At 39.9% G+C, this 10,661-nt stretch overlaps 1 protein-coding gene across 1 annotated transcript in view; it reads left to right on the top strand.

Moving 5' to 3' along the window:
• Positions 1-5,556: 5,556 nt before the first annotated feature.
• The window catches only part of LOC149096511 (uncharacterized), a 29,635-nt gene continuing 24,530 nt past the window's right edge, over positions 5,557-10,661 (top strand). Inside the window, exons 1-2 of the mRNA XM_089280747.1 lie at positions 5,557-5,900; positions 8,000-8,755. Of these exons, the coding sequence (XP_089136873.1) occupies positions 5,846-5,900; positions 8,000-8,755 (811 nt within the window). The 5' untranslated portion in view covers positions 5,557-5,845. The remainder of the gene's footprint in view (positions 5,901-7,999; positions 8,756-10,661) is intronic.

Below are 10,661 nucleotides of genomic sequence, written 5' to 3'. Positions count from 1 at the left end.
GAAGTAAAGTCCAGACACAGAGTAAGGTTTGGAGGAAGGTCTGATTTATATTCATCCATCCTTATTTCGTAATCTCAAATGTGTTAAACGATGGCAAACCTGGACTACCACTAGTCCTACTTTATGCTGCGCAATAGTCAGTAGGACTGTTCAACGGATGTCTACAGAACCTTTTGTTTTGGTTTCTCAACGCTCTGCTTCAATATGATGTGATTTCTTGAAAAACTGAGTTAGTTACCACAATTTTCTGCAAATCTGTGTTAAAAACTTACGTTAAACTGCAATTCATTCCGATGACGCTCGGATGGGGCTATGTCTCATAATAAATTCTGAGATTCATTTTCATATTGCTCGTGATACTTTTTCTTTCTCATGGCGAGTGTCTGATATCGAAAGTAAAGTCATTTTCCTTCTTTAATGTTCTCTCCATAATGAATTATAAGTTAACTGTACGTAGGTTCTTTTAGTTTCTGCAACGTGACGTAAATATGACCTTAGGCTCGGTAGAAAGAAGACAAAGAAAACACAACTTAAATTACATTGCAAGTGAATACAATCTTTTTTTTATAAGAATATTTTTTTTCTCGGCCGAGGCTGAATATTCTTATTTTTATGCCTGTTTTAGGTAAATTTTCTTAGATTATAGCGTATGAAATATTACTTTTCGAATGTATTTGGTGTCTGAAAGGCGTTAAACTAATTTTGGCCGCAGGGAGCCAGCGCCCAGGCATTACAGCCAGATATCACACACATATGCAGAAATGTTATTGGCATCGAACATATGGCTAGTGCTGTTTTTTTTGCTTTTTGTCTAGTTTTGTCGTTCAGAGAAAAAAAGAATTCTATACGGTTTAGTTACAAACATATAATTGAATTGTATTAACATGAACAAATTTTTCACGAACAAAATTATATTCTTTTCAAAATCTCAGCCTCGGGTTAATTCTTAAAATATTCTTCAAATTTTGCAAATTTCTATGGTTGGTCATTCGTTTCAAAATTACGACAGGGTATACGCGGGTTTTTCTGCCGCGTATACTTGTTTACATACGTTACGTATGGGCTTTAAGCTCATATATACGACCGTTTAGATCGCGTATATACGCATTTTTAAAGGGCCACACATTCGTATAAATTCAAGCGCGGAGATATGCGAAATAAATGCCCAAATATATGCGTCCTACAAGGACCCATATATACGCGTGATAAAATGCGCGTATACGCGGTTCTCGTAAACTACGTTGTATATGCCAGCACGAAATGTGCCTTTTTAAGAGAATGGCTGTTCATGTATGATAGCAATGAAAATTACTTTAACTAGGAATCGTCAATATGACGGCAGTGGTAAAATGTCTTGTCTTACTCTATCTGCTATTTAATGTTTGTTACTGCAGCTCCCCCAGTGACTGAAGTTCTAGAAACAGTTACGCGTGTTTTGAATGACTGTTCAAGATTTTATCCCCACGCTAATCGTAACATGGCAGAGAACTTGATCGCTCGTCGTGAAGTTGCTGTGGATTCTGTTCACCGTTTAGGACAGAGGTGCCCAAGCGAATGCTGAGAGAATTCTGCCTCTCGAATTGCTGGTGAAACAAATTCAATACTTACTACATAGATGGGAAATGTTTGCAGTTCAGTTTTGAACTTGAGTAATCTCAAACTACACAAAGCATAAGCAGTGGAAAACAGTTTATAAAGAAAAATTTATATTTGGGTTAACTTTTAACCCTGGGTTAGCGTTAACCGGCTTTGGAACAACCCGGCCCTAATGATTCGAGAAATAAGACTGACGTGGGTTTTCCAATTCTGGTATCAGTATCATGCTGGGTCATTTGCCAAGTAGAAACATCTATGTTCAGCGTCAGCGTGCAAAGGAAAGTTTTTTTTTTCAAACTGACCCAGCAGGGTCTGATTTGAGGTGGTTCAACACCATCACAAGGCGTTAGGGGACCTAATTCTCTCTGGCGCATTGATGGACTACACTGCCTTATCAGTTGGAGGTTTGTAATACATGGTGGTTTTGACAGGGCTTTAGACTTTAAGTTGTGCAACAAAAAATTCTGCTGCTACGGGGCTCGCTCTGTTCTTAGCTGCTGTGCAAAGTTATAGATTGCCCTCTAGAGTGTGTTCAGACGAAGAGGACGAAAATTTAGAAGTAGGAAGAGCTATGCTATGGCACAGGGGATTTAATAGGGGAAGCAAAATTGCAGGGTTGTCTGTACACAACCAGTGAATTGAACGTCTCTGGAGAGAAGTCTTTATTGAAGTCGGTCAGTTCTACTACACTCTGTTCTACCAGATGGAAGAAAATGGCATCCTGGAATCGACCAGCATAATCGATCTGTTCTGTTTGTATTACGTATTTCTTTCCAGAATTAACAACCAGTTAAACCTCCTAGTTGATGCATGGAATAACCATGTTGTACGCACAACCAATATGGGTGAACGCAGTGATTTTACAAGATATATGTAATACTGGAAATACTTGCTGTCAAGGACACATTTGATGATAACACCCAACCAGATGAAATATCTGGTGAGGACCCAACAGGACTTACACTAAAATCACATTCTGTTTCCTAAAACTCCCCTTGAGGTATTGATATATCATGGGCTGGACGACCCACTCTTCCCTTAGAAGCTGATGCGGTTGGCAAAGCCCTAATGGGAGTACACTGAGGTGCATGAAACTGTTCTTAATGCAAACATTTCCCATCTAAGTAGTAAATATTGCATTTGTCTCACCAGCGATTCTAGAGGCCGTATCCTCTCAGCATTCGCCTTGGTACCTCTGTCCAATGAATCAACTAACGAATTAGCCTGCGTAGCTTGGCGGTTTAGCAAGCTTTTAAGCAATTTGAGCGCGAGCGCACATAGCGACAAAGCCGCGAAAACGAGCAGGAACCCCCCAGGCTCCTCGTGGCTACGCCGCATTGGGCGCTCGTTATCGCGGCTTCGCCGCTTTCTTAGCGTCCAAATTGCCTAAAAACCGCCAAGCTACGCAGGCCACTAAACGATGTACAGAGTAATCCACAGCAACTTCACGATGGTTAGCGTTAGGATAAAATCTTGAACAGTCATTCAAAACACGCATAACTGTTTCTAGAAGTTCAGTCACTGAAGAGCTGCAGTAACAAACATTAAATAGCAGATAGAGCAAGACAAGGCATTTTACCATTGCCGCCATATTGACGATTCCTAGTTAAAGTAATTTTCATTGCTATCATACATGAACAGCCATTCTCTTAAAAGGCACATTTCGTGCTGGCATATACAACGTAGTTTACGAGAACCGCATATACGCGCATTTTATCACGCGTATATATGGGTCCTTGTAGGACGCGTATATTTGGGCGTTTATTTCGCATATCCCCGCGCTTGAATTTACGCAAATGTGTGGCCCTTTAAAAATGCGTATATACGCGATCTAAACGGTCGTATATATGAGCTTAAAGCCCATACGCAACGTATGTAAACAAGTATACGCGGCAGAAAAACCCGCGTATATCCTGTCGTAATTTTGAAACGAATGGCCAACCATAAATTTCGGCCTGATATCCTTGTAAAACATATTCTTATAAATGAAAAAGAAAGAGTGCATATGAAAGATCGTGAATTCTAAATTTAAAGGAGAGAGAGAATGACAGAATGATGATAGCAGTTACAAACACAACCTAAGCAGTAGTGAAATAATGCCAGGTAAAATTAATGTACGACTGCTTTTGAAAGTTGTGTACATAATTACTTTGATCATTAAGACTTAACAATATATTACGTTGCCCTTCATGGGCCATAACACACGACATTTGGGCGCATAATCAATTGAATCTGCTAATGAGCACGGTCCATTTAAGAGAGTAAAACCCCCAAGGCCAGGACAAACGCACGCAACATATCAACAGAGCACACCTTTGCCAGCCTTTTGCACCACTGAACCAACATCTAGCAACATATTCCAACTTGGGAAACGATTGAACGATGTTCATGTACGCAACAATATTTGCAACATGTTGCCTGCGTTTGTCTAGGCCTTAGCGGTTATCGTGAAGTTCACAATGGTAATTTAATTAACGCTGACAACAATATCTTAGGGAAAAAAGACATATTGACATCTCCTAACTATAGCTAGCGTAAAGAGCCAAACTTAACGACCCTCGTTAAGGTTGGCACGTAAAATATTCTCTAAATGCTGGACTATCTGTTTCTAAGACTTTTTGAATTGGAATCTGTTGTTAGTTATTATTCAGTTGTTAGCGTAGCCCTGGGCATATTTTAACGTAGACCCTAGACTCGGTAGAAAGAATACAAAGATTAAAAGTACCTTTAATTACATTGCAAGTGAATATATCAAAGTTGTTCTATCTTAAACTACGGAGAAAGATATAATAACATGGATGATAATTTACACAAATAAAGCAGAAGTGAAAATAACGCCCGAAAAAAATTTATGTATACATTTGCTTTAGTCGTGTAGATAGACCATCCATGCCTTTGTATTTAATTACGTTGCTGTTCATGGGCTATAACACACGACATCTGGGCGCATAATTAATTAAATTTGCTAATAAGCACGATATATTCAAGATAGTAAAACTCCTCAAGGCCAGCACAAACGCATTCAACATATCAACACAAGATACTTTCGTCGCCCTGTCGGTCCCTGTTGCACCAACCAAGATTTTGCTTAAAGATGTAAGCAACAATGTCTGTACTATGTTTCCTGCGTTTATCTGGGCTTTAGCGGCCATTGAGAAGTCCACAATGGCCATTTAATAAACGCTGGTAAAAATATCTTAGATTAAAAAAAAAAAGAACATTCTATTTAAAGTTACCGTAAAGTGCCGAACGTAAAAACCCTCGTAAAAGTTGACATGTCAAAGACTCCCTGCATTTTAACGTAGCGCGGTGCTGCCCCACAGTTTCCCCTCTATTGGTAAGCCGCAGTGTGACGCACCCCCGTTCAAGTTAAATTTCGTTTATAGAAAAGGCCATTTCTGAGTTACCTTGTGCTTTTATTTCAAACGGCCAGTTCTCGTGCAAAACCTTTCAAATGAGTTTGATTTGCATGCAAATGAACCTGTAGGCTAAACACATTTTCATATGAATGGTTTCGCACGAAGACTTGTCTTGAAACAGAGCCAAAAGGCAACTCGTAAATGACTTATTGTGAGTTTTTTAGGGGCGTTGGGGGGAGGGGGAGGCGGGAGAAGTTGTCAAACCGGGATTGAGAGCTAAGGAGAATTTGTGCTGTGGTGCACACTCTACATTTTGAGGAAGCAGGCTTGACAAGAGTGGATATATTTTCTTATACACTGTCGACTAACCGATCAGATCTAAGCCATTTTGTCCCAAGGGTTAGTTACATATTATTTGGCCTATTGTTATGTTGACAATGAGTACTGCTGACAAGGCATCCACAAGCAGAAAAGAAAGAAAAGGCAGAAAAGGGAGACGCTAGCAAAGATACAAACAACGCAAACAACGCAAACAATGTAAATAATGTAGAATATGTCACTCCCATCCAGACAATACAAACAGGAAATAGAATTCGTGATCATCTTTATTGAAAAACACAGCACCACTTTTCTTACAACTACCACTGCTTTTGCACGAAACTTTCTTGTACAAGACAGTGGTGTGTTCAAATAACTCAGTTTTTCAAGGCAAACAAGAAAGCATTTTAGAGATTCCAGGTGTATATTGGTCACGCTTTGCCGCGCACAAACAACAAGTTGTCAATCAAGCGGTGACGAGTTTGACTGAGTCGAGCGGTCGGTGGTGTTTTTTTAGCACAAGCGTTGTGTTTTAACCAAGACGCTATTAAATCATTAGTATAAGGAGAGAAATGAAAACCTTCATTGTATTGTGCTTCTCGCTTTGCCTTGTGGGAGGTAGTAAAGGTATGTCATACTTTTAGCTTTACTTTTAAGGCGTCTAATTTTGCATGGTTGAAGTGTTGTGTTATGCAATCTCGAGATGTTCTAAAGATTGAATCCCTTTCCTTTTGAACTAAGTGAAGTAAAGTGCAGACACAGAGTTAGGTTTGGAGGAAGGTCTGATTTAAATTCATCCATCCTTATTTTGTAATCTCAAATGTGTTAAACGATGACAAGCCTAAACTACCCTTTGTCCTACGTTATGCTTCGCAAGAGTGAGTGAACCTCTCAGCATACTGTTCAACGTGTGTCTAAAGAAACATCTGTTTTGGTTTTTCAACGCTTTCCTTTCATATGGTGTGATTTACTGCAAAACTGAGTTAGTTTACCACAGCTTTCTGCAAATCTGTTTCAAAACTTAGGTTAAACTGCAATTCAGTCCAATGATACTCGATGGGGCCTTTTCAGTAATAAATTCTGAGATTCATTTTCACATTGTTCCTGATACTTTTGCTTTCTCATAACTAGTGTCTGATTTCGGAAGTTTAATCATTTTTCTTCAATATTTTCCCCATAATAAACCTGTAAGTTTACCGTGCGCGCGTGTTTAGTTTCCGCAACGATAGCGAAAACATGACCTTAAGTCTCGGTCGAAAGAACACAAAGAAAAAGCAACTTTAATTACATTGCAAATGAATATATCAAGGTTGTTAAATCTTAAACTACGGAGAAAGATATAATGACTTGACCGATAATGTACACAACTAAAACAACGGCAAAATAACGCCCGACAAAAACTCTTGTACTCAATTGCTTTAGTCGTGAAGATAGATCATTCATGACTTTATATTTAATTAAGTTGCCGTTCATGGGCACCCGACATCTGGCTGCATAATTAATTGAATTTGTTAATAACTGAGCACGATACATTTAAGAGACTAAAACCCTCAAGGCCATATGGCAAACGCACTCAACATATCAACGCAATATACCTTTGCCACCCTGTTGCACCATCCAACATCTCGGAACATATTCCAACATGGGAAAGCATTTGGAAGACGTACGCAACAATTGCACTAAGTTGCCTGCGGTTGTCTGCGCTATAAGCGGCCATTGTGAAGTCCCCAATGGCAATTTAATAAACGCTGGTAAAAATATCTTAGATAAAAACAGAACATTCTATTGACAGGCTACCGTAAAGTGCTTAACTTAACCGATCCTGGTTGATAGCTTTGGGTTTTACCTCTTGCATGCCCTTTCTAGCTTCCTTGCTTTCGCGAGCAAACGATTAATATTCTGCATTTTAATACAGTCGAAGCTCTCGCAAACGACCACCTCGGAAATTCAAGAAAATGGTCGTGACTAGAGTTGGTCGCTTACAAGAATGAATCCTCGAAAGCAACCGCACGGTAAAACAACAGTGGGTGGTAGCCTACAAGAGCTTCAGAAACTCATTAATGATTCATAAAAAAAATGAGTTAAGAAAATTGTGTAATGAGTGTCTTTCTATCTGATAGAGACAGGACTTAACTTTACGTTCAATTATTACCTGGTCAAGAACCATTAGCGCAGTGTGCAGTTTCATTAAAATGTTAGCAAAATTTATTTAATTTTGCTTTAATCTACGTAATGTTTTTTCTTTCAATTCAAGCCGATGTCAGTAACTTGATTGCTATATTACAATCTTGTTATATGTTCAGGATAATCTTTCCTGTTTTAGTTTTAGTTTGCAAAAGCTTTTGCAACTCTGCATGTATTTATGGTTATGCAAATAAAGCTAGCTGTTGTTGATTTATATGTAAAAGACACTGGGTGGTCGGTTACAACAGTTTAAAAACAAAGGAAAAGTCTAGTTAGGTATTTCCAAAAGTGATCGCAGTCGCTTACGAGAGCTTTTCATTACAAAGTGTAAGTCACAATTCAAGTGGGGTTTCGCAAAGGTGGTCGTAGTTAAAGCTGCTTTCTTACGAGAGTGGTCGCAAGGATAGTATCGCCTGTACTTGCTTGTTGTTTGACCCATCAGGGATGACACAGTAATCACACTTTTACTCTCTCCTTCTCTTTTCCGTGAGGTTATTCTATTACCAAAAGCATTCTTCTATTCAATCGCACACTCTTTGTAGGTCAGAGCACCGCTGTGGTAAGTGTGGCATCGTCCAGTGCAACAACATTTGTGGAATCCTCCGGTGCAACACTAAATGTGGGATCGCCTAGCGTCGAAATAAGAAGGGAGTCGTCCACCACGGGAAACACTCCGGAATCGTCCAGTGCAACAATCAGTATGGTATCGCCGAGCGGCGAAATAAGTAGGGAGTCGTCCAGCACAGGAAACACTCCGGAATCGTCCAGTACAACAACCAGTGTGGTATCGCCCAGGAGCGCAATAGACGTGCCATTGTCTTTCGTAACAACACGAACAGTAAATGTGGAATCGTCCACCGCAGAATTTACGTCTGTGGCGTTGCAGTCCGCGCCACAGTGGGTACACACGCTGGGATCGCCCAGCGTCGAAATAAGAAAGGAGTCGTCCACCACGGGAAACACTCCGGAATCGTCCGGTGCAACAATCAGTATGGTATCGCCGAGCGGCGAAATAAGTAGGGAGTCGTCCAGCACAGGAAACACTCCGGAATCGTCCAGTACAACAACCAGTGCGGTATCGCCCAGGAGCGCAATAGACGCGCCATTGTCTTTCGTAACAACACGAACAGTAAATGTGGAATCGTCCACCGCAGAATTTACGTCTGCGGCGTTGCAGTCCGCGCCACAGTGGGTACACACGCCGCAAGTCAGTACAGCACCCATCTCAACCACTGAGACCGGCGTGGAAGCAACGATTGCATCACCAGTGAAACCAACAATAACCTCTTCTGTAAATGGTAAGTAGGTAATTATGAGTGATTGGTTACAACTGCACTAAGTTCAGTTGTGTAATATTGTTGGCTAGATTCCACCCCGAAAAAGAGATAATGTAATATAGCGCGCGCGCTGGTCCTATCTAATTCCTATTGAGCCATCATGGTAAAAATCTTTATGTACGTACGGCTGTGCTCAATAAAATGACGTGTGCAATTTCAATTTAGCTACAAAATTTCCGTCGAATTTAGTGGGAGTTCCTTTTGTTTAAGTTTCGGCAATGTGAGTATTTTGACTTTGTTTGTCTAAATTTTCATCGCGTATTTTTGACTTTGCTTGCCTACATTTTCATTATAATTAATTCGAAGAAGCATATTTTTCATTGACAATTTTAGAAATCAGGTTAAGCGTTTTCGTTCAACTGATTGTGGCGTGTTAGGATCCTAATGACCTTTGTTTTTCTTCACCGTGCATTGTGAGAGCTTTGTAGTTAATCACAAATAAAACATCTTTTAGCGCCCAATATGTTGTCGCCATGTTATAAAAGAATTGGTTCATGCTTTTAGCTGTGCGTATATCGAGTTATGGATGGACTTGGAAAGCTTGGAGAGCACTCAAGAAGCTAGAGTTGCTCTCGGCTATCGCCTCGAGCAACTTTTACGCTTCTTTCGTGCTCCCCAAATTTCCCGCGTGCATCCATAACTCGATATACCCACGCTAAGCATAAACCAATTCTTAATTTTGATTTCTCGATTCCAAGAATGGATAATCTTATTCGCGATTTGACTAACCTAACTAACCCGGGAGGGTCAATCGATAAAAATCGATATCGGAAAACCACTTGATAAATCGATATCAATCGATAAAATTAATTTAAGTGTTATCGATTTTACCGATCAATCAATAAAACTCGATACTCACACGCTGACGTAGTTTCAAACTTATCGACTTTATCGATTTCATCGGATTTTGTTCGGTTATAATTTTGGGTTCAGCACTTCGATGTTTTTTCTAGCTTCCATTCTTTCGCGCGCAAACGATTATTGTAACATAGCCTTAGCGAAGCGCGCGTTCTGATTGGCTAATACGCTCGATCCATTTGCCCGTGGGTTCCACGCTCACGTCAGTTTGTTTACTAGTATTTGTACGTTTCCTCGGCAATTTTTTTCATCGATGTTAACACTTTTTAAAACATAATTACTATTTTTTTTCACCTAAAATATGGAAAGCTTTAATCCTTCTTCCGGATATGAGGAAGATTATTCCTGTCAGCTACGAAATTTCGAGCTCAAGTTTTTTGACGGACCTCCAACCAAATCCCACCCAAGAGATTTGCTAATTTAGCGAGGAGGAGTTGAATCAGCTGGTTGAACAAAGGCACTCGGCACTCGGAGACGGACCAAAAAACAAAACTTGTACATGAGAGTTTTAACAAATTTCTGTTATGTATTGCATACGAAATCCTTCTGTTCCAAAAACTTTAAAGATAATCGTTTTTCTGAGCCTTAATAAAGGAAGTTTTATCAAATATTAGAAGCCTCTGATGAATCATTTAACTTAAGTTCCCTGGTTTCAGTTTTGCTCGATCGCTTGACTCGCTCGATCGTGAATTGAACTCTTGAAATTGAAGAAACAGCCACTCGAAGGAGCGACTGCATCGATCGTGCACAAATGTAAGTTTACATTTCTGACAATTTCCTTCACGCGTCAATCTTCTGTTCGTTTAAGCTTATTTTACCAAATAACGAAAGAAAGAAAGAAAGAAAGCCATTCATGTGTTCAAGTTCAGCCTTAGAGGCGCAACTCATCAATTTAAAACGAAATGGAAAGGAAGACGAAACCCACAAACCTGCTATTGAATAAGAGCATCTGAAACAGCTCAAAGCCAGGGGTGTTTGTTCGTTTTCTTCTCCACACTCGCTTTTAAGA

Source organism: Orbicella faveolata, unplaced genomic scaffold (assembly GCF_042242905.1).
Source record: "Orbicella faveolata isolate gen_17 unplaced genomic scaffold, um_ofav_v1 contig_48, whole genome shotgun sequence".
NCBI classification, from domain to species: domain Eukaryota; kingdom Metazoa; phylum Cnidaria; class Anthozoa; order Scleractinia; family Merulinidae; genus Orbicella; species Orbicella faveolata.
The sequence above is the reverse complement of the archived record's forward strand: the minus strand, read 5'-3'. Positions and strand labels throughout refer to the sequence as shown.